Source organism: Cavia porcellus, unplaced genomic scaffold, assembly GCF_034190915.1.
Source record: "Cavia porcellus strain 051 isolate PalLab524CR breed Dunkin Hartley unplaced genomic scaffold, mCavPor4.1 scaffold_11, whole genome shotgun sequence".
Taxonomy (NCBI): domain Eukaryota; kingdom Metazoa; phylum Chordata; class Mammalia; order Rodentia; family Caviidae; genus Cavia; species Cavia porcellus.
This window is the reverse complement of record NW_026947494.1, coordinates 41476987-41501764: the sequence shown is the minus strand read 5'-3', so window position 1 is coordinate 41501764 and position 24778 is coordinate 41476987. Positions and strand designations below refer to the sequence as shown.

The 24778-nt window shown below is 37.8% G+C and overlaps 1 protein-coding gene across 1 annotated transcript in view; it reads right to left on the bottom strand.

The window, feature by feature from the left end:
• Itga1 (integrin subunit alpha 1) overlaps positions 1 to 24778 on the bottom strand; it is a 146683-nt gene that overhangs the window by 46511 nt on the left and 75394 nt on the right. The window contains exons 7-11 of the mRNA XM_003470253.4: positions 16177 to 16325; positions 10402 to 10552; positions 7774 to 7939; positions 4431 to 4504; positions 3440 to 3584 (exon numbers count right to left, since the gene is read on the bottom strand). Of these exons, the coding sequence (XP_003470301.2) occupies positions 3440 to 3584; positions 4431 to 4504; positions 7774 to 7939; positions 10402 to 10552; positions 16177 to 16325 (685 nt within the window). The remainder of the gene's footprint in view (positions 1 to 3439; positions 3585 to 4430; positions 4505 to 7773; positions 7940 to 10401; positions 10553 to 16176; positions 16326 to 24778) is intronic.

Genomic DNA, 24778 nt, shown 5'->3' with positions numbered 1-24778 from the left:
ATTTCCTTTTATGAACATAAAGGAGTCATAACGTATACATGTTTTTTGGAAAGAGTATTTTTTTCCTCACTTTTATTTAGGTATAGTTGACAAAATGACTCATAGATTGTAAAATATTGTGGTCAAGAATTAGGCCTGTTTTATTGTTTTTTTACTTGAGTGATATGCTAAAATCTTAAATTCTCTGTTTGCTTTAGCCAACCATCAACTGAAGATTTAGGGGAGCAATAGATTTAGGATTCTAAGATTAACTTGTTTTAAATAAATTTAATCACACAATAGTTATTTAAAATATCAAAAATATTACAGTATCATTAAAATATGTAAATTTCCTAAATAGTGACCATGTCACGTATATTTGTGTACTCCCCACAATGCCTTTAATTTTATAAATATTCAATACTTACTTTAAGACATATTAACATTGCCTACTCTTATTACATATATCTGCATTAAGTTTCTATTACTGCCAAAACAAATTACTTGGTGGTTGTGACAATGGAATTGGAATGTATTATCTTGCAAATCTGTAAGTTGGAAGTCTAGAATAATTATTCCTAGGCTGAAATCAGAGCAAGCAGGACTATAATTTTTCTGGAGACTACGGGGAGAATCTACTTGCTTGTCCTTTGTAGGTTCTAGAGACCACACATGGCCCGAGTTCCCTCCCTTCTGCTGAAGGCCAACAGCATTGCATCGCTCTGACCACTTTTATTCAGTTCTTTCTCCTTTTGACTACATTGTAGAGAAATTCTCTGATTTTAAAGGCACTTGATTACACTGGAATATATCATATATTTCAGGATAAATTTCCCATCTCAAAAATCTTTAACTTAATTACATTTACCAAGTCTCTTTTGATATGTAAGGTAAAATTCATCGGGCCAGAGACTGGGATATGGCTATCTTTGGGGTCATTAATTTACTTAGCCTGCTACTAAAGTAAGAGAGATGTTCATTATGTAACTACATAACAAAATCATAAACAAGATCTCCTGAATGCTAAGTATCTTTTTGGCCCAGTACTAAGCAAGCATTTTGTATCCATTATTTAATTTAATCTTTGTCACAACCCAAATTATATAGGCAGTCTAGTTTTTTCCATTTTAGAAATAATTCATTTGAGGCTTTGCAGGGTAATTTGTTCAAGGTCACAGCAACAGAGTCTGAAAACAAACACAAGTCTCTATGACTTAGAGACATCCTTATCTGAACAGGCAGCACCATACTTGTTTCAAGTCCTCAGTATTATAGCAATAGCAGCTTTGTCTTTATTCTGATGGATATATAACATTCCACTAAGTAATTTACCACTTACTTGATTATCTGATAATTTTACACATTTAAGATAATGCAATTTCCTCAAATACCATAAATATCAACACAATGGAAATAACTGTGCACTTGCCATTCTTAAATACTGGATTTAGTTCTTGGGTTAGATTGTCAGACATGGAATTTCTGGGTCAGTGTGACATTAATACTATATTTATTTCTTAGGTTAGACATGCAAAAGTGGAATTTCCAGGTCATTGTGGTGTGATCCCTTTTAAGATTCTGCAAATACATTGTCAAATGCCTTCTGTAAAGTAGTACCCTTTGTGGGTCATCCATTATATGTATAGATAACTTTGTCTATAATTGTTCAATTAGGAAAGAGGTCTTAGGTTAAACTGGATCTTGATTTCAAAATATTTCACATAAAATTGTCCCATAGAATAGTAGGATATGAAGAACTTACAGAAGATACATAATCTCACCTGTCCTCTATGCTAGTTTTCTGTTATAGCACATAACATACTAATAATGACTGCTTATTTCTTCATTTTGTCTCATCAAAAAAAATATATTCCTTACTCATCTTGCTATTCTCAACTCATTTGAATGTTTGGCACATTAAAAATGCTCAGTATTTATGTAGTATTTTCTTAATCCACAATCAGATATTTTGTATGGTAAAATGAACACTGTAATAAGAATCAAACAATAGATTGTACATTGTAGCTTCTGCCATGTTAAAGGTGAGTGTAATATAACTGCCTCATCCTTCAGTTTCTTAATTAATGTTGGAGTATGTACTAAGATCTCTCTTAGTGATAAAATGTTTTAAGCCCAACCCTTATATTTAATGCCATAATCTTCCAAATAGTTCAAAGACATGCAATGTATACTTTGTTTTCTACCCTCCAACTCTTTCATGTGTGAAGAGAGAGATGGACTTGTAGCAGAGAAATGTTTTCGGTTCTGCCTTCCCTGAATAATCTCTTACTGTCACATGTGAGTTTGCCATTTTGTCTCCAGGACATGTGATTCTTAAAATGTAATATTTTAGCTGTTGTCTTACTAAGGCAGAATGATAATAAGACTTTCATTGATGCAGTTCCACATGTCTCAAAAAGTTTTAGAAGTCTTATGGTGTCTGCTTATCATTAGACTATATTATTAGTCATCTTAAACCTAAGGCTTTTAATTCTTCTTAATTCTTCTTTATTCTTCTTGCTGGCTCTATGGCTTTAATAGACATTCTTGAATAAGGACATATAAGAAAGTGGCAGTAAAGACCTGCCACTTTCTTCATAAAATAGAAAGAAACTGGCTTATAGAGAGAACAATATCTACCCCCAGAACATAAAAAATCCCATACAGAAATGATAATTTGCTAAATATATCACTTTGAGGCAAAAGTATTTGTCTTCTTTATTACTACTATTTCTGTAGCACCAAGAACAATTGTTGGAGCAAAAGAGGAACTAAAAAAAATTGTTGAATGAGAATGGGAAACCATTTGCGGAGAGTCTTTTCCATTCAGACTCTTCCAATTGCTCATGGAAATCTTTTTCCAGTGACAAAGAAACATCTTCCAGGCATCTTCCAGACTGGTATAGACCTGAAGAGGGTACCAGACATACACCTCATTTCTGGCAAGTCTCTAGAAGGTGAGGTAATGCTATATCACTGGGTATAAACTCAAAACACCTTTCTGATTGTGAATAGCACTATTTAAAGAAAAGTATGAGAGCCTTAAAACGCTTTTTTTTTTCATAATCAGAAGCCAAAGAAAGAAACTAATGATAAAAGTTACAGAGAATATGAAACGCTAGTGTCTAAAGTATCAGCAAAGTTGAGGCTTCATTTTTCTACTTCTAGAGGTCAGCTCTTTTTGAATTTAAAGATAATATCAGACACAAGGAAATCTCATAAAGTGCATGCAGCTTACTATTGCCTGCATTAGATATTACTACTAAGAAGGAAGGACCTGCAGGTTTCTGACTTTGACTCACTAAGGCTAGCTGGGTGTCTGAAACCTTTCATAAGACCTTAAACTGCCTAACTCTTCAAAATGATCTTACAATATGGTTTAAACTTATAGAAATATAAGCAAATAATACCAAAAGGAAAAACAGAAAAACAAGCTTCTATAATTACATAAAGTGTTTACCTAAATAAGAAGCAAGTGGTTCGTTCATTTTGGTAGACCCAACTTGAAAAGTTGTATTTTGAGGGATTATGTTTTGATTTGCCTTGTGCATAACAACTGTTCCATTCCAGTCATAGGCACCTACTGCCCCAAGCATGACCCAGTCCTTACAAGTAAAAAAGAAAACATAATATTTAATAAAATGTGAAGAGCAAACAATTAGCTTTAACAAAGTTATAGGTACCATTCAAAGTGATTTAATACATTAACTCACATAATGCTCACAAAAACCCTATGGTTAGATGCCATTATTATTATCTCCATTTTACAGAAGAGGAAACTGAGGCATAGCAAGTAACTTCTCAAGGTTATAAACTACAATTAATTGTACGTTGAAATGTCAATGCTCCTTTAGAAACACAATAATGGCTTTTTTTTTTATCAACTACAAGTAGAACATTTTCTGACCTTGTCTTCCTAGTTTATTCTTTAAAAATCTTAAAGACAAAAATCCTAAGAAATTCTAGCAAGACTCTTAAATATTTTGACAGTGAGAAAAAGATAAATTCCATACTTTTAGCAAGTAAAGTATTTTATTTTAAAAATAAAACAAAAAGGATAGAAATGACACAGTATTTCAAAAATGGTCAGAAATTAATACTAATTAATATTGCATATCATTATCTTAGAAGTAGTTGTTCAGGTTACAAGATTTAGGCATGAAAAAATTGATCAAACATTCAAACAGTGAAAGTACAAATTGTTCTTTTAAAATAAGTATTTTATAAAGGAAGAGCTCAAGATGTCTAATTCATAAGTACTAGACAATGAGATATAATAAGGAGATTGCAAAGTGCTTCTTACATTATTAAATTACAAAACATCATCATGACCCTATAACTTGCTCATGCCATGAAGGGCTACACACTGTAATGTGGCAAGCTGGGCATTATTCTGAGAGCAAGAAATCTTACGAAAATATATTTCATTTCCTACTAAGGGATCAACGTACCTGTGAATAATGAGCACTGAAGCCAGTCTGAGACATTTCCATTTCAAATGAAGCCGCTGACTGGTCAACTGTAGCTGTAACAGAAAAATTCCGCCGTAAGTAACTCACAGTGACTTAAGTGCACTGCTGACTTGCAAGACACAGAGACCTGGTAGAGCCTGTAGTTTTCCCAACCAAAAGTTTTAATATCTCAGGGCATTTTCAGTCATGCCTTTTTCAACTCAAAATTCCTGAGTTGAGCAAAAGTTTTCTGGTTCAGAATCTTCTCACTGGCTTCCTCCTTGCTGGGCGAGAGGAGAATCCCCATTCTCACACTGCATCATGCGATGGTTCCCAGCGTGCCTTGCGTCCACATGGTTAAAGCTGAATTACTATAGTAGGAAATCTCTGCTTCATTTTACAACTTGAAAACCCTGCCTATACTAAACTTACTTGATATTTTACAGAACTAAACTTACTTGATATTTTACAGAACTAAAAATTTTCATTTTCTTTTTTTTCTTCTTCTTTTTTTTTTTTTTTTTTGTACCAAGAATCAAACTCAGAATTGCATTTGCTAGGCAGGTGCTTATGCTGCTGAATGATACCCCCAATCTCATCATTTATGTATTTAAATAGATTTTCCAGCTACATCAGTCCTATCCATATTTTGGACCATAAATCCTCTGAGAATTCCATTATTTGATAATGGGTTTAAGAAATCCTGTTTGTGGGGCTGGGGATTTAGCTCAGTGGCATAAGCACCTGCCTTGAAAGCAGGCAGTTGTGAGTTCAATCCCCGGTACCGATAAAAAGAAAAAAGACAAAAAAAAAAAAAAAAAAAAAAAGAAATCCTGTTTGCATTTTCTCACAGATGGGGGGAAGCCTTTCTGACAGAGTTCCAGGCCACATGCCTTCTGAGCACATATTTTTCAAATATTTTGTGCCCATTTTGAAGTTCTCTACTGAAATACAGAAACAATCCAGAGTGTTCTATGGAAGTACACTATTCTCAAATTTTTCTCCAAGTTTTCATGCGCTTAAAGCCACAACTTCCTGAGGGAAATGAGGGAATGTTGAATTACTTTCTTCCAAGAGGGAGTTACTGATTTATTTGGCCTTGAAGATAAGTTAAAAATAACAAGCAATTTTTTAAAAAGTCAGCTTGTTTTTCCAAGAGAGGCAGAAAAAGAATCAAATTGTGGAATTAAACATATTTACTATTTATTTACAGGCATAAAATTATAAACAAATACATTAGTGACTGTCTTTTTATAGGACTAGATTAAGTGGAGCAATCAATCAAGAATTCAAAAGTATCATTTTAATGTCTTGTATGAATCGTCATCTAAAGGACTGAAACACATTTTTACTTAAAGTTGTCTTTTATGCACACATTGCTTTCAGGTACTCTGACATTTGCAAGACCAACAGGCAAGAATTTAGGAGCAGAAATCTGCTGCTGTTCTGTTTTCAGCTGGGAACAAACAGAAAGCAGCTATGTGACATTTGCCTGCCCCGCTGACGTCACGGTAAGAGCCTGCTGTATGTCTGAGTTTCTGACTTTCAGCCGCTCCTTGTTCCAGGGGATAAGCCAACCTCTCTCACCCCCGTGCAGCCTCTCAGTAGGAACTTCAGCCTTCCTTCCAGCCCTTCACAGGAAAGGGAGATCTTAGCCCATTTCCTGGTTTTATTTGGCAAGGCCTTGGTGTGTTTGCCTCGCTAGGTGGCACTGTCCTTGGTGAATGGATGTTGATAATTGCAGCTATTTACCATCAAAAGATAAATATTGATAGGAAATGGGGCCTGGGGATTTAGCTCAGCGGCATAAGCACATGCCTTGCAAGCAGGCGGTTGTCAGTTCGATCCCTGGTACCGATAAAAATGAAAAAGACAAAAAAAAAAAAAAAAAAGGTAGGAAATGGAAATTTCCCCAGTAGGACGGAAAAGGTCCATTTAAAAAATCTCGTTAGGATAGAAAAAGAACCATCTAGTCAACACAGCTTTGGTTAGCTTTGATAGTGCAGCAAAAGACATGGAAAATATTTTCAATTAGTGGAGTGCCTTAAAAAATAATTTTGTTTGTAAATATAGAGACTTGGAAGTGCATGGGCACTGGTGTGGTTAGGCTAGAAAGAACCTGGAAATCTTACTTCAGGCAAACTGACCCCTTCCCTCAGCTAACGTGTGCTCATTTCTGCCAAGCCTGGGTTCTATCTATTTACTAAGTTTGTTCACCTCTGCTATTAAAAGTTAAAAGTATGGAATAACTTGAAAGAATATATATATATATAATTTGTTTTAAGGTCAAGTAAGCTCATGACCTGGCCTTTTGGCAAAGGACAGCCCGATGGCTGCTGAAAGACCAAAATCATGTTAAAATGACTTGAACACAGAACATAGTGTAGGTGAGATCTTTTTAAGCAGCAAAAACTCCTTCTGATACAGAATTCTAGTTTTCTGCTTCTAAGGAACAAGAGCAAAAGGACTCAGGGCTAAGGGGAGCTATAGAAATTCAGCCTGGCTGGGCTGTCAGTCCCCATCATAGCGTGTCCTCACACAGAGTTACTGCATATGGATACAATATGAGGGTTACAGCACTCTCTGAGGTTTCTCCCCCTAGTGGAAACATGTGCACATTCCCTGAGTCTCCAGATCTTCAGGGAACATAAAGAAAGAGGCTTCAAAGAAAAATGCCAGTTTGCTTGGCGTGACAATCCTGAAGGCTTTTTGTCAGGAAGTATCTAAATCTAGAATAATTTGTTAACTGGAAATCCCCTAAGGAAGAGGAGGGAACAACATAACTCAACATCTTCAACAGACAGTTGGGTTTTTTTCCCCACCCCAGGGGAAAAAAAAAAAAAAGTCTGCAAAGCAACACGATTTAGATACAGTGAAAAGAAGTTTCAACAGCATAGGATGTGAGGCAGAGCTCCATGAAGACTTTTAAGTTGTGCAAAGAGTAAAACAGAGAAAATGGGTGAACATCGAAGTTATCCCTTCAGCACTCTCATAGCACCCTAAATGAAATAGGAAAACAGACAAAATGTTGAGCCCGTGGCTCCATGTTCCAGAAAAAGAACAAAGTACAATACTGTACATGGGGATATTTTTGTTGCTCCACATCTACAGTGACCACTGCATTCATGGACTTTCTCATTAGCACTGCCATGCCCTCACAAAGAGACTATTCTATGTGAAATAGTCAGCTCAAAGACAGATTTATATGACAGAATTGCACCATGCTCATTATTGTACACTGTAAAAATGCATTGGTTAAATGTTAGAAATAAATGTCAAAAACCCATTATATTGATTTTGAGTTGCAGATAGGACATCTAGGGTTAGAAGAAATAATCCATACCTTCCAAGGCAAATATTCTTTCTCCCAGAGCTTTAACAATTGTGACCAGGGCCAGCTCGTCAGAGACGTTGAAGAAATGGTTTTCAGTGGGCTTACTCGCGATAGATTTTATTTCTGCTACAAATTTTTCTGTGCTTAAATTTCCTCTGTTATAGCTGCCAAGAATCTAAGACACAACAAAACAGTAAGAACATAGTTTAACTTTTCTCGGTTAAATGAGGATCTCAAGGGTTTTGGCAGTAAACTGGAATATGGAGAGTACCATAGCACACTGCAATTTTTATGAACTTCCACATTCATGTGACAGTGAATTTCAGAATACTAACTGTTCAATAAACACAGCCATTTGGTATAGGAAAATGTAAAAGGAAATCTTGTATTTTTTTCTCTCATACTTCCATATCCCTGTTTATTAACAGCTGTATCTTTGCAATCTGATACTTCAAAAGTAACATTGTAGTTTCTAAATGTCTTTGAAGTTATTCCAGATAGTGATATCACCATCTGGTTAGTAGTAAAGCACTCAGCAAGTAAGTTGTTTGATAATAAATGGGCAGTTCTTCTGGAAAATCGAGATAGGGAAGGGAAACTTGATAGCCACTGATTGTATACATTGAACAAGACCTCTGTCTCCTTCAAAAGTGATTACCAAGATGTTCTTCCTAGAATTGGCCATCTCACTATATGCAGGAGATACATGACCACTATAAGCATGGAAAGGCAGGACAGAGAGAGAGAGAGTCTTCCAGCTCCAGAGAAATTACCATATCCATCGTACTCTTCTCTGAATACATCACACTACTCATTTTGCAAACAGCTTTGTTACCTATGAGTTTATTTCAGATCCATGCAACTAATGAATGATGTGATTCTGTGTCTGTCTGTTACTCTATAGATTATGTGACATCCTAGGCTGAAAAATCATCATCTTCCCTTTTTGGTTCCTATTTAGCATATTGTAGACTAACTATTGGATGGACATGATCTATAAACTGATGCAGTTGGAAAAACACATTAAACTAATCTAACAACTTTTGGATCATACATAACTGAGGTGGTCCATTGTGATGTGAATGTTATCCTTTAGTGGTATTTGTGACAGGACAGTGACAAGTGGATAAAATTTATTAGAAAAATGACCAAATGACATGCTTAAAGAATAAAAATAAAATGTGTAAATATAATATGGAAGTATATATTTATAGGAAAATATATAAAAATTACAGGAGTTACTGTGACTTGTGTACAATTTTGAGCTATTTTATATCACAGAGGAAAATGAAAATAGAAAATGTATTTTGGTCCTTTACTCAAGGGTCTAATAGCTTATAAAAGTATTTTTTATGAATAAGAAGAGGCTGGAAAAAAAACTTCTAAATTACTCATTTTACTCCATTCAAATATCTCAGGGTAGAGTCTTTGGAGTTCTGCTAAAGTTTAAAATTAATTTAATTTTAACATTCATAATTGAAATTTCCAAGAGGTAATTGCATCAAATGAAAAGTATGCAATTCATTTACATACAACAGATCTTTTGTTCGAAAAGTGAATGAAATTCTAAGATCCTTTCTGATCTAATTTTCATTGGAATGTTGTAGGTGATACAAACCTCACAGCCATTATCATATAAGATTACAATCTGAACACAAAATATTCCCCTGCTTAACACTATCTAATGCCCTTAAGTGACAGAAATAGAGACCATGGAATAGAAGACTCAAAGCCAGCTTAGAACTTGCACCAAATCAGGAAATTTAACAGAAATTGTTTGCAGCATTAGTATAGGAAACTTAGATCAACAATAATCTTTTTGGGCAGTTGTTTCCAACCAGCACATCTCCATGTGATTCAGGGTCAGATGGTGGTGGTGTGTGTGTGTCAGAGAGATGGAGTAGAAAGAACAGTCCAGGGTATACATGAAGAATTTCTGGTTTATTGGATTGTCTGTAGCATGAAGGGAACTTGGGGCATCATAAATTTCAGGACCTACTATAAGAATGAATATGTCACTGTTAACTCTTCACAGATTATTATAGAAGTTATGTTTTGATTCCAATCTCTCAAATTTCAGGAAAAACTATTTATAAGCAATGGATTTAATATCTAGCATACCTTCAGTGTGCTAATTCAGTGCTTAATGTCTAGGATAGCCACTCTCTATCTATCCTTCCTTCCTTCCTTCCTTCCTTCCTTCCTTCCTTCCTTCCCTCCCTCCCTCCCTCTTTCTCAGTTCTTCTCTTTTCTTCCCTCTCTTCTCCTCTTTGTTTCTCTTTCCCATCTCCACTTTATCCTTCACTCTTTCCAGCTGTTTCATCTTTTCATCTCTACATTTTGTTTTCACTCTCTATCCTCTTCCTCCTTTGTCTTTCTTCCCTTTTCTCCCTAATTTTTACTATTCCTTTCTTTTTTAAATGTATTTTCTTCTTTCCTTTCTTTCATGATTCTGTTGAATATCTGAGTTGGCACTGAGCTAGGTGCATCAATGGTACAGGAGGGAGCAAAACTGACACCTACCCCACATAGTTTACTTTCAAATGAAGAAATTTCTTTCTCAAAATTCCCATGATATGCACACAGCCCCCATTTTCACACAAGAGCTTGAAAAGTCATCTTTATCCATGCACTTACAGCTATGGAAAATCGCTGAATGTTTTCATCTTCACAGTCTTGGATGACCTTCTTTAATTCATGGTTGTCGTGTGACTCTCCATCAGTCACAATGACCATGACTTTTTTTACTCCTCTTCGGGCGCCCCGGGCTTCAGTGAATGCCTCCTTCCTAAAGTGAGCACAGACAGAAGGGTGGCTGGTAAAACATTATTTCAAGGTTGGACAAAGTGATAAACTAAACTAACATGAGCAACTCTAGGTGGCCTGGTGCTTCCCTCTATGATCAACATGGATACCCACTGTTCAAGTAGGAAGGCATAATGATCTTTTTAATAATCATTTTGGAGGTTTTTTCAAGTAATGGGAACTCACTATTCAGCTGATCACTACATATGCCACACACAAAGGAGAGCAGCATTTTCTTCTTTGGAAACAAAGTCTATGACTATGACATGCATCGGCTCAGATGTTAGGTCTGTAAATACTGTCTTAGATGCTCCTCTCTCTAGAAACACTCCATCTCTCCCTCGACAGTTCTGTTTTCTTCTGCTTCTGACCGAAGTGCATGCTTGAAATATCGTTTTTCTTCCGCTCATAGCACAGTTTGGAAATGCTCTCCTATGAGGAAGTGAGATAAAAGAGCTGAATATTTGTAGGGCTATGAATGCTTGAGAGTATTTTGGGTACAGGGTGAAGAAATGTGTGTAAAAGACTACAGATAGCCGTGTCTGAGTCTGTGGAGCAGAACACTGTTATTTGGAGGCCAGGAGGTTTAGGCCTCAAATAGTGTCTTCATCATTTTCCTGTCTTTAAGACAATACCAAATACCCACAACTTGAAGAGAGGTTTATTTTGGCTCAGGGTTTCAGTGCATGACTCCGAGGCAGCAATAGGATGGGAAAAGGGTCCCTATGCCAGCCAGAGAGCAGAGAGAGAGGAGAGGTTTCAGATGTAAATGTCATTTGATATTTTTAAACCCAGAGACCAGAATAGTACACCCTTCCAGGTCACACCTCCAGGGACCTACCTCCAACCAGGTCCAACCTCATCAGACCAAGTCAGCACAGCGCCTCTTGACGCAGCCACCTTTCACATACATGTGAATTTGGCAGGGGTGCATTTCAGATTTAAACCATGACAACTCAGGATTAAGACATAGATTATTGAAAGTAGGTTAGGAGGAGGTGGTATGGAAAGAAAGGAAAAATTCTATAGCCTAACTGCAAGGAAAGAAATTGTAATTTAATTCACTAAGTGTTTATGGAAGAAGAGAGATGATACGGACATGGATAATTTTTTGTTTTATCTTAGACACACACACACATACACACACCATTACTTCCTTTATTTAACATATTTTCCTCACAGGAGTCTTAGAATTAAGGGTTACATGTTAATTAGGACTAAAACAATGAAAGGATTTCATATATATATATATATATACACACACACACACACACACATATATATATATATATACACACACACACATATATATATATATATATATATATATATATATATATAAAATAGATTTTTAGTTTGGGTATAGAGGACAGCAATCATTGCAGTGATTGTCCTTTAAATATTTTAGTTTCATTGAATAACTATAGTTAGGGATAGGCCAAAGAAACATCTCTCCTAAAGTAACACTTCAAATGTTTTACACAGTTCTTTTGACTTGAAGCATAGATACCCAGCAAAGACGCAAAAACATTTTGGAGTAGAAGGCAAGGATTTTGGTGGTGCCAGCAAAGGGATTTGATTGTGATTATTTTTTTCTTTAAAAGGACTTAAAGTAAATGGGAAAAAACGTGTATCAGTGGAATAGATACCCAAAATTTTGTACTAGTTTTTAAACTTCTGTTTGTAAATTTTTCAAAAGAAAGATAATAAACTCTGTATCTCTGTCCTTTATACTTAACAAAGAGTCTCCTTGATTAAAACTGAGTCAGGCTCCACAGAATCCTCCTCTAGACTGGGATCTGACATTGGACTTTGTCTTTGGTCTGCTTATTCCAGTTTTAGCTCATGTTTTTTCAGCACAATCATTTGATCTTTTTGGCTCCGAGTGCTGCCTTATTCACGAGCCATTCTTTACTCAAGTGATGACCATTAAACTTTCTTAACATACATACATAAGAAACATACATTCAATCTTCACCGTGCTTCCTACCACATGCCCCAAGTCCCTTGGGATTTTCTAGGTGATAAGGTATCTTTTATTCTATGGTGAATTTGGTGAATTGCTAGGTGGGAGTGGCCACCAGAAGGACAAGGTATAATTAGAAGCTTGGAACTTACAGCCCTAATTCAATTCTCCAGGCACTGGAGATAGGCTGGGGATTGAGTTAATGATCAGTCATGCTCACTTAATGAAGTGCCATAAAAATTCCTGAACTGTGGAGTTCAGAGAGGTTTCAGGATACTGTGCACATAAAGGGAGACATGCCTGGAGAGGGCATAGAAGCACTGAGTCCCTTCCCCAAACATTGCCCGAAGTATCTCTTGTGCCTCAATGTCCCTAGTTGTATTATTTGATAATAAATGAATAGTAGTAAGAAAAATGCAATCCTGAGTTCTCTGAGCTACTCTAGCAAATAACCAAATCCAAGAAGAGGGTCAAAGGAAACTCAAATTTGTAGCCGAGTTAGACAAAAGTTGTATGTAACCTGGATGGAAGTCTGAAGTGGATTGCTTCTGAAATAGGGAGCGGTATTATGGGACTGAGTCCTTAACTTAAGATGCCTGCATTGATTCTGGTTAGTGTCTGAAATAAATTGAATTTCAGGGATCAAAACTTTCATCCAATGTTTAGTTAAACCAGGGAAGAAGGCCTGCATCTACTGTCAGAAGTGAAGTACTGAATGCTGAGTATTGCCTTTAGCAAGAGTCATATTGAGTCAGTCTAGCACGAATCCCTCTGGCTTTAATTCTTCCTCTTAGTAATTTTTCACCCACTAACTTCCCAGTCTGATCCACAGCTATAAATCTCCACTTGTCTTTGTCGTATTCAAATTTGAACCCAATCTCTCTCCTCTATTGCAAAATTCCATTGCAGTAACCTCTCCAAAGAGGTCTTCCTTATCATTTTTAAGTGTATCAATAGATTTTAAGTGTATTAATAGTTTTTAATTAACATACTATACAAAAAGATTTTATGACTTCCTTACATAAATAAACAAAGGTGAGAAAGCACATGTTAAAGACTAGGATTTAAAAGAAGCTTTGGATGTAAGTACCATCTGAGACTGGATCCCTTTTGCAATTCTAATTTCTTAGAGGATTAACAAAACTTTCTAATTGTCTTAAAGATCAAGGTCATAAGAGAACTAAATGAACATCAGCTGAAGGAGATGATTAAAAGACTTTCCTTAAAGAAAATCTGTTTTCTCTGAAACCAGGGCTGGCTTTGAATAATGAAAGAGTAACCAGTGGCAGAATTTCTGAGTACAGCTTTCTGTTTTAAGCATAGTCTTTAACAAAATGCCCTTGTCGCCAAAATACCAGTATACAACTCTCCTTCATGGAACTATGTATTGTCTTTCTTTTGTGGCTTTAAAAATTAAAATTCCCAGGAGGGTCCCTTTCTTTAGCACAGCAGAATCCAGGCAAATGATGAAATATTGTACGTACCCTGGCAGGAATGAAAATCTGGGACTTGGGTTAGGGAGAAGGGAACATGAAATATATATTGAACTGGAAGGCATACAAAATAGAGGTTATGGACTCTAAGAAATTAAAACTATTGTTTGTAACTGTTTCTGAATGAAAAGAATGACAAGCAATAAAAAAGTATTTAAATATGAAAATCTAATGTATGAGAAAAAATAATTAGTACTGCAATATCACTATAGATACTTTGCGTACACTCAAAACTCAGTAAACTGTGTAGAATGAATAATATTTCTTGAAATATATAGGCAAAAGCCACATATGGATGTGATAGAGTGATATTTATGCAGGAGCAATAGCAGCTTAATTATTTCTTCAGTTAGTGTTCTATGATGAATATTCACTCTTAACTGTTTACTTTTGGAAAATGCACAATTCTTTCCAGGCTCAGAGCTTTCAAAGAACACTTTGATTTACTTTGAATGTGCAGTCAATTGCTAATTATTGAAGAGGGCATATTCAGGAGACCTAGATATGTATGCTCCCGGTGCTTGCAAACAGAGATCCTATCAGCAGGTAAATGTAAAACTGCCCCATCTGCTTGCAGTTACTTTCTCTTGGGCTCATATAATGATATCCACATGTTTTACTAACATTTATGAGTCTAAAGGTGCACATCAAATTTTAAATATTAACATATCCAATCAATTCTTTGTAGTATCCATTTTAACAATTTTAAACCTTAAGATACTATGAAGTGTGACCATGGGTAATTAGCTCTTCTGCTTTAAACAAGAGTCCAGAAGTTGAATTAACAGAAGTATTCTTAACATGAGTCAAACTGCTTATTGGATTTCTTATAAAATCGTGTTTTACTTGGCTTTTGTTTAAAAGTTTTGCTAGGTTTAGAGAGCTCCCGAGATCCGGCCATGGTGGGACTAAGGCAGCTTATTCAGCCACCCTCTTGGTAAGCGCCTATGGCGTGGGCCTGGAGGAGAACCATTTACCTGTGAGCCTACTGCCACGCAGGCTGAAAATCAAGCACCCTCCCCCCGCCTGCCTCCCCATAGCTACTGGGGACAGATGTCTCAGCATCTCTTGGGAGGATGACCATACGCAGTATAGCAAATATAGGGGATTTCCTTCTATCTTCTGTTTGAAGGCAAAGGTTGTTTTCACTGTTTTGTTTCTTTTGCTGTATGCAGTGTTCTCAATTGGTTTTATAATGTTCTATTTTTGGTTTGATTTTGCTATACCTAATTGACTGGACAACTATTGTGAAGTTAAAGAGATACACCATAGTACATATTACTACTACCCCAGTATCCTACTGTGAAACTCTGTACCAATTTCACTGCATTGTCTCGATTGGCTTTGTTCTGTCTTGTGCTGTTGCATTTTTATTACTTTCAAAATAAAATTTTTTAAAAAAAGAAGTTTGCTAGGTTTAATGGTAACAAAGGGAGAAACAGTAAGTGCTAAGAACTGAATGAGACTGAAAAATACACAAAATGTTTTACACTTGTGAGAGGATAGTGTGTAGGTCTTTATAGAACAAAATCTTACCACACAGTTATTTTTCTATCTGAAGAAATCTATAGAAAGGAAGAAGGAAGGGTTGTAAACTGGAAAGAATATAAGAAATGGAAGAATTCAAAGCATTACAAATACTTAGACCTTTTTAATTTCTCTCAAATTTTGCACTGAAAATGATTGGAAATGAGATAATATTTAATAAGATATTTTAGAAATTCTTGTCTGTACTTTAATAAAAATAAATAAATGAATACAAATAAATGGACATACTAGAATATAAATATATATTGCATAGAAGTAAATTATATCTTATTCTTTTAAATTGAGACTTAGCATCTGAAAACAAATAATAAATGGAACAAGTATTAATTCAGTACACAAGAACATGCTGATGTATAGCATAGTGATTTTTAAATATTGACTGTCCATTAATGAAATCCTTGCAATAACAGGAAAGGTTAAGAAGGATGATGATATTGCACTTTAGAAAAACTTGATTCACAAGGAACTAATATGAATCTGATTTTAGACAAAGTGACACTAAATATTACCAATGTAAATGTTTAAGCAACCTCTGAGGGCACAGCTGTAAGCAGTTATTCTGCATAGTTGTTTACTTTGGGCCTGTTTTTATTCGTATACCTTGCTGTGTCTATTCCAAGGGCTGTCATAGTCTGGCGACCACCTCGCTGGCTTATTTTTTTTGCTGCCACAAGTATCTCTTCTGTAGATGAGTATTTATTGAGGTTGAACTCATGAGTTACTTCTTGTCCATATTGTACAATTCCAACCTGAAATACCAATCCACTGTGGATTAAAAGTCTAATAAAAGTCCCATTAAGCTTTCTTAAGTTTAAATACATAGGCCAGATACAACACATTTTAGTCTTTCTGATTATTTTAAAAGTTTTGCAGTGCACAAATCCTTCTACTTTTTATCAATTACCATGGTCATTCTGTGGATAATAGTTAAACGAGCAAAACTAAAGATGTTATTATTAAATTTCTCAGATAATTGGTTGGTCTATTCAGCAATTTTTACTGAATGATTTTGGTAGCCTAAATAAGAAAAACATGCTATAATTTAATGGTTTATAGTTCTTTTCATATATTCACACTATATTAATAGAAAGTATAACTTATCACAAGTGAGAAAATGAAAACTAAAATGCTTACTTCCCAAAGCACAAGAGTAAAAGGAGTTCTAGTCTCATGTATTCCTTAACCCAGGGCTTCCAATTAATCTACTCTCTGTAGAGTGCTGCCTACAAAATCCCTCCATTCTTTAGTTATCTCATCTTGGTTGCTTCTAACAACTAAAAAGAGAAGCTGAGATACATTAGAGTAGATGATACAACACACAAATAAATAGGTAATATTTTTTAAAAGACCACATGAATTTTCCCATGAAGTTGTGTAGTCCAATGTAAGAGAAATAAGAGAGAACTAGAGAATATATGTAAGGTTAAAATGAGTTATATAGTGTAAAATAATTGAGCATACAATCTGCTCAATCTATGTGTAGTGTAGCTCTGTTCTATGAACACCTCTTCCATGAATATGTTTGTCATTTGTCCCGAAATCATGACTTACTGTATTTGAAATAAATATAAGCAAAAATCCCTTTACAAACAAAGTGAGTTACAACCAACAAATTACAAAATAATGTAAAATAAAAGACGCCTACAACACTAACTCAGGTTATTTCCTTGACATAATTAAGTGTGCAGGGCATTTTTACTATCCTTTGCATAGATTTAAAATTCCTTTCTTTGCTCACTTTACAACATTTGATTAATAAACCTGGAAAGCACTGAATAATTAATAACGGGGATCCATGTAGCTTTTGTATTATCTTTGTATGTATAAATGTTCAATGTAAGTAGAAATAAAACGATTTGGCACTTAGATAATCATTATGCTTAACCTAGGTACCGAAGTAAATAAATACTGTTGTGAAAGTTAATGGCTTATCCATTCAAGACATTTTGCACAATTTGTTTTATTTTTATTTCCCAGTGTTTTTATTTGATTAATCAGAGAGCTACAAAGCTGAAAACTTTTATGTCTATACCCATCATTATTCTTGGACAATTTAGCATCTTTTAGATAATCTATTGAACACTCAGAGCTCTCGTTTTTTTGATCTCCTTAGCTTCAGTGATTGTTTCCTGGAGCTCACCCATCCTTGATCTTGTCACCTAGAAGAGCTGCAGCACTTCCATTTCAAATGCTCTCCTGTCTGATCATCAACTTCAGCTCAATTATCCAGTCTTTCTTATTCAACAGCCACATCAAGACTTCCAATAACTTCATCAATCCTACCCTGTTTTGGTACCTAGTCTAGATTCCTAAACACTACAGTTACTTAGTTGCTAATATTTTTCTCTTTTAATTTTTTTCCTTTCACTTAGCTTATTTCCAAGTCTGGTTAAATTTAGCTATTCCCTCTGTCTGTGTGTCTGTGCTGATGAATATTACTACACAAAACCCACACAACTTGTAGACTGGTTTCCCTTTAAAATTATGATCATGGATATCAAATAGGCAGTTTGATTCATTTGATTCAATGTTTGAACATTTGAACACTGCCCAACATTCCTACCATTTTCTATTAATGAATGTACTTTGTTCCTACTTGTTGATTTCAATCAAATTCTTATTATAAGCCATTAATTCCTCAGGAAATAGAGTATGTCATTCCTTTATGGGGAGGAGTTGTATGTATGTTAATAATTTGCATTTGCGGTTACACTTTACACGTCTTATAAAACCTGGCATGAATTATTGGATAATTTAGGATGATTATCAGCACCTGAAGAACAGTAAAATTGGAGATTAGTGCTTTATATATCACATCTCTGTTTTCTATTTTTCATCTCTTTTCTTAATCTGTCTGATTTCTATAAACATATTCTTCTAAATGTTAAGACAGAAGAGAATTTAAGTCTTAAAACTGCTGGTTCCCACATTTTTCAGTATACTTAACTTTTCATTACTAAACAAGTTTCACTTAAGCAAACTCCCTTTGGGCTCCTAAACTGCTTTTGCCTGTAACGTTTAAGTAGTTGAAAATACCAAGGAGTTTTTATTCTTCCTGACCCCTTACCCCGTACAAAGGAAATGCAGGAAATTCAAGACCAGCCCCTTGACTCAAGTGGGAGCTTCCCTGTCAGATTATGCTCAGGCATGTTTGTTGCCTCGTATTTGTACTCAGTTTTAATTTTCCAAATCCTTTCCTATTTTCTAAAGAATAGAAACTGCTTCCTAACTGTATCACTGGCACATGAGTCCTCCATTCAAGGTTTGCTCCTAGGAAACTAATGGGAACTGAGATAGGTCCAGGTCCCAAGATCTATGTTCCTTCAGTCCTAGCTTAACTCAGACCAGGCATAGCCAAGACCACAGCAATTTGTTGGTCTCTCCATTTCTGATCTCTCCCCTCTGTTTCCACTCCTCAAATTCATCTACATATTATTAGAAGATTAACCACTATTTCATTTATCATATAACTTTCCTGTTGAAAAATATCTATTGGCTCTCTCCACTGCCTAATCACTCCTTTGAAATATACTTTAAAAGAGAAACTTTTTATTTTAAATTTTAAAGGAGGATAGATAAAACTTTGAACAATTCTTGAAATGCTATGCCCCTTGCAAAAATGTTAAAACCCAGTTTTTCTCCTCTTGATTGCCAACAGTCTAGTCTTACCTTCTCTACGTAATTTAACTTCTCCAGTAGTAAGTTGACCTCTGCCCAACACTCTTCTCTGTCCCTCCAGTTAAACCAACTTCTACCCATTCTGTGAGATTTAAATTCTACTTTCTTTGCTAAACTTTCTCTTGCTCATTGTCAACAAAGCCCATACTGAGCTTTACTTTCTTGGGACACAGGAGCAAAGGAGTCTGGGCACTGCATTCTTCTCAACGATCTGGATGTGTGGTTTATTTCTCCAACTGCATCACAAGTTCTCAGGGGTCAGGAAGGGGTAAAGAACATGTATTATGTCATGACTTGGGGTATTCTTTTATCCCTTACCACTGCTCTGCTTTGCTCACAGCTGACACGCAAACATCTCTAGTAAATGATTGCTTCCCATAGTGAGTGGAAAGTTGAGATAGCTGGAAAATAATGATAAGCAGAAAAAGAGAGCCGCAAAGAAGTGTGGGGAATGTGAACAGTGGGAGTAGAACTCAAATCACAGGCAAATGACAACCAGAGTAGGTCACTGGTTGATATAGTGGCTGCTTATTTCCTTGGAAGCCAGACATAATAAGGACGGCTGTGAATTTTCCCAAATAGAGATACCATTTATTACTTTTCAATAGAGAAGAAGGTCAGATTGCAAAACTAACATATAATGCTGTATTCAGTATTATTAGTTTCAGTCCCAGTTTAGCCTATCATTTAAAGCAAATGAAACAAATTTATACATGTGGTAGAATAAAATATGAATGAGAATTGAAGATAAAAAGTAAGCCAAGGCTTGAAGACTCACTATGAGGGGAAAGGGACCAAGAATCATCAGCATATTGTCACTCTAAAAAATCTTATGGAGGTGGGAAGTTCTAGTTTCCTGAATAAGACTGCCAAGTAAAGAAGAAGCAGCCCACTCAGTGACCTCCAGGTACCCGTGAGCCATGGTCAGTGAGCTGAAGCCTGCCACAACAATCCCTACCCAGCTGTGCAGCTGCCTGATTTGCTCAGAATCTAGTGCAAGAAACTGAAAGAGTAAATAAGATACAAAATCTTCAATAAAGGTTGTGAAAGGGTAATAAACTGCTCAAAGAGGAAAAAATAATTCAGGGAAAAGAAAAAAAGGAAAATAAATGAGATATAATTTTGTATATATATATATATATATATATATATACACACACACACACTTAAGAGTACTAAGATGATTATACTACTAATTCTATTAGTTCTTGGAACAAAACAGTTAACATATAGGATTAGATCAATTTTGCATGTCTATATCAAATAATCTGAGTAACTCTTTTGAAGATAACTATGCAAAATAACAAAATTTGTTATTTTCCTACCATCTTGTTTTGAAAGTCTACATTATTATTGCTTTGAGCTGTTAATGATATTTATTTGTTGTTTTATCTTTCACTCTGATACAGAAAGGATAGACCTACATGTATAGGCTTATATAAACCTGGAACTTCACCTAAGAGCTTTACAAGAATTGATTTTATGTGTGATAGTATGAACAACTACAATGAAGAAAACAAGACATCATGGTAGCCACTGATGATTTCCTATCATTTTGTTTCAAAGTCCAATAATGCTTTTATTCTTGGTTTTGACTGGTTTTAGTATGTCTTTAATTATTTGATTTCAATATGTATGAAGGTATGGACAGCTATTTTGAAGAAAACAAGAGACATTATGGTAGCCATTATTAATCTCCTAGTGTTTGGTCTTGAAAGCCCTTAAGGCTCTCATTCTTTTGTTTTGATTGGTTATGTGATATTTTGTTTTGTATTAATTTATTGTGTATGAAGGTATGGACAACTATTTAGAAGAAAACAAGAGACATTATGGTAGCTACTGTTGATTTCTTGTTGTCTTGTTATGCAATCGTGTATTATTTGCAATGTTTTGCTCTGATCTGCTTTGTTCTGCTTTGTTTTGCTTTGTTTTATTCTCTTTAAAATAAAAATAAAAAGAAGGAGCAACACACTATAAAAACACTACAGGTAGAAACAAGTGATTTTACAAGCCTGGGATTTATGTCAAAGATGACAATTAAAGAACTTTAAATTCTTCAAGAACTTTAAGCGATTTTAGAAATTGAGAGAAAGAAGAGCAAACAGTAATCTTTATATTTGACTTGATGATGTTGATTGTACTAGAATGGTACAAACACTAGCAGAAAGAAGTAAAGAGCTGGGAAACAGTAAAGCACAGGAAATGACTCTAGGCATTTTCTTGCTAGATGGAAAAAAGCAAGTAAGACTGACAGCTAAATGAAGTAATTTGGTTAGCTATAGACATTCTCAAAGGGGAAATAGCAAGGGAATAGCTATGGTATTAGAAATTCTGAATGAATATAGAAACAATGAACTCTTGTAATACAGAAGGGGATAAATAGTTACTAGTGGAAGGAAGGTGGGGCTTGGGTTGAGGGTGGGGTGTCGGGAGCCGAGCCAGAGGACCTGCCTAAGCAGATGAGGCCTGTAGGAAAGAGCGAAGCCTTCAGTAGATTACCCCTCCCATCGAATGATGCCAAGATGGCGCCCGTTTCCTACTTCCGTATTCTTACCCTCAGCTTCTGCCTAGTTACAGCTGATGTCCCCCAATCAGACTTTGCCACGCCTTGTTACCCTATAGGACAGGACTATAGATATAAGGACAGAGCAGGAGGTAGAGAGGAAGAGAAGACACGCAGACCATAGAGAGTGGAGGACTACGCGGGGTTACTCAACAGAGAGAGCCCCACTGGAGAGTCCGATCAGGGAGGAACGTTCCGGGGACGACCTGTGTGGAGAGTCAATAAACGCGACCTCTGTCTCTGCATTCTGGTGTGTCGTGTGAGTCAGTTCCCCTGCCGGTCGGGGGTTCAGAGGCCGCGCGGCGCATTTTGGTGGCCCGTACGGGGAGCTGATCACCCCCGTACTGCAGAGACAGACCGCTTTTGGCTTACCACACGGCAGAGGTCGTCGGCCAGGTAAGTTGGGAGTACGCCTGGGCCCTGGGTGGCGCGCACCTACAGGGCAAGTTTCTTAACTCCCCTGGTGTACATACGCCAGGTATCGAGGTGAGCAGATCTTAGCCACCCGAGGGTATCTTTTGATAGAATATGGGCCAATTACCGAGCAAAGAGGCTGGGGATTTAGCCAAGGCCCTTAAGAGACTGTTAAAAACAAAAGATCTTGGGGTAAGTCGTGCCACTCTCGAGCTGTTTATTGCCGAGATTGACCGGATAGCCCCGTGGTTCCTACCCACGGGACGTTTGACTTTGCCTTCATGGGAGAGGTTGGGGGGGGATCTGGCCTCTGCCGAGCTCGGCGGGGACTTATCCCCTTCCGTTCGCCCCTTGTGGGAGATGATACATACCTGCTTAGAGAAGGAAAACGAGGGTTTCCCACCCGCTGTCCATGGTGCAGGTATCGAAGAGGTGAGAGAAGCCTTCGAACGGGCGAAAGCTGAAAACTCTAGGGAAGGTTCCCTTCGGGAGGAAGACCCCAGGGGGGAGGAATCGGACTCGTCTGATTCCTATTATGAAGAAGCACAGTCCAGGAAAAGCATCTACGGGGGTCTCCGACGCGAGCTCCGCGCCATCTCAATGGGGGACGCGGAGGGAGAAAAAGAGAAACCCTCTGCGGACCCCTGCTGGCGACAGGAGAAATTACCTTCGGCCCCACCTTGGGACCTATTTCCGGAGGCGGTGCGCCGTGAGGAACTGTGCCACCAGGGGGCGCAGAGTGAGGTTAGGAGACTGGCGGCTACTATCGGTCCCCGCCCATCGCCACCGTCCTATGCTGAGCCGCCTCGGGGTTCAAGATACTTCCATGGCTCGCTCTGGCGTTCTAAATGGTGGGCGGGACCAAGGATGCCGGAACCAGGGATAGACGTGGGCCCCTATGGAGTGTACCCCATACAAGTTGCCCCAGGCCAGGGTAGGAATGTGTGGGAGCCTTTTGACCTTAAGCAGATAAAAGAGTTGAAAAGCGCGGTCACGACTTTTGGCCCCGAAGCTCCATACACGGTGGCAATACTAGAAAATCTCTGCTCTATTCCCCTTACGCCTGGGGATTGGGCCCAATTGGCTAAGGCCTGCCTTCCAGCTGGCAGCTATCTGGATTGGAGGGCTTGGTATGCTGAGTACGCAGCAGAACAGGCAGAGAGGAATGCTGCCGGGGGTCATAGGGGATGGAGCAGAGACATGTTAACGGGGGAGGGGCAATATGCTGAAGATCAAACGCAGTACCCCAGTGCAGTCTACGAGCAGATCAATACTATTGGAATGCGAGCCTGGAAACAGGTAAGCGGCTCTGGGACCGCATCCGCATGCCTCTCTAAGGTAGTTCAAGGCACCGCAGAACCATTTGTAGATTTTGTGGCTAGAATGCAAGATGCAGCAGAAAAGATTTTCCCTAGTAAGGAGACAGCTCTACCACTGGTCAAGCAACTGATTTTCGAACAATGTACTAAAGAATGCAGGGCAGCAATCGCACCACATAAGAACAAGGACTTAAACACCTGGATAAGAATTTGCAGGGAGATAGGGGGCCCCCTTTCCAACGCAGGTGTGGCCGCCCTGCTCGCAGCGGCTACCAATAACAAAATAAAGGCCAGAGAGAGGCCCCAAGGAGGCGCCTGCTTCACTTGCGGAAAGCTAGGGCATCTGAAGCGTGAGTGCCCCCAAAGGAATCGCTCCGGCGGATCCGTCCAAGGGGGAGGGGAGATTTGCAGGCGCTGCCGGAAAGGAGCTCACCGTGCTGAGGACTGTCGTTCCATCTTTGATAGTGACGGAAACCGCTTGAGTGGCAGACAGCTATCAGAGACAAAAAACGGCCAGAGGGGGCCCCTCCAAGGAGTGGGCCCCCGGACCCTGAGAATGTCCCCTCGAGACAGCCAAACCTCACAAGAGCCACGCTCGGCTCGGGAGGACTGGACCTCTGTGCCACCACCAGACTCATACTAACGCCTGAATTGGGTACCCAAATCGTAGAAACCCCATGTTGTGGACCGCTGCCTGAGGGGACAGTTGGACTGGTGTTGGGTAGAGCTTCAGCTGCCCTGCAAGGTCTCATTGTTGTCCCCGGAGTCATTGATTCTGACTACACAGGCCGCATAAAAATTCTGGTCCGATCCCCTAACGGAACTCTGGTCATTAACGAGGGAGATAAGATAGCGCAGCTTTTGTTGCTCCCCAGCCTTCACGGAAAATTCCCCTCTCAGCAGAGGATCAGGGGCGGTAGGGGACCAGGCGCGGGGTCGGGGATTTTCGAAGGGCTGCATTTGACACTTGACAAAAGACCCATGTTATCATTGAGAATAAATGGGAGAAAAATTACAGGGCTTTTGGACACTGGGGCCGATCGGTCTATCATCTCTAAGAAGGACTGGCCCTCTAGTTGGCCCACAAATACAGCAGACAACACACTTCAAGGGTTAGGGATGGTGACAGCTCCTCAGGTTAGCGCCATAACCCTGCCTTGGTGTGATGAGGAAGGCCACCAGGGTCATTTCCAGCCTTTTGTCCTACAACTGCCAGTGTCTCTGTGGG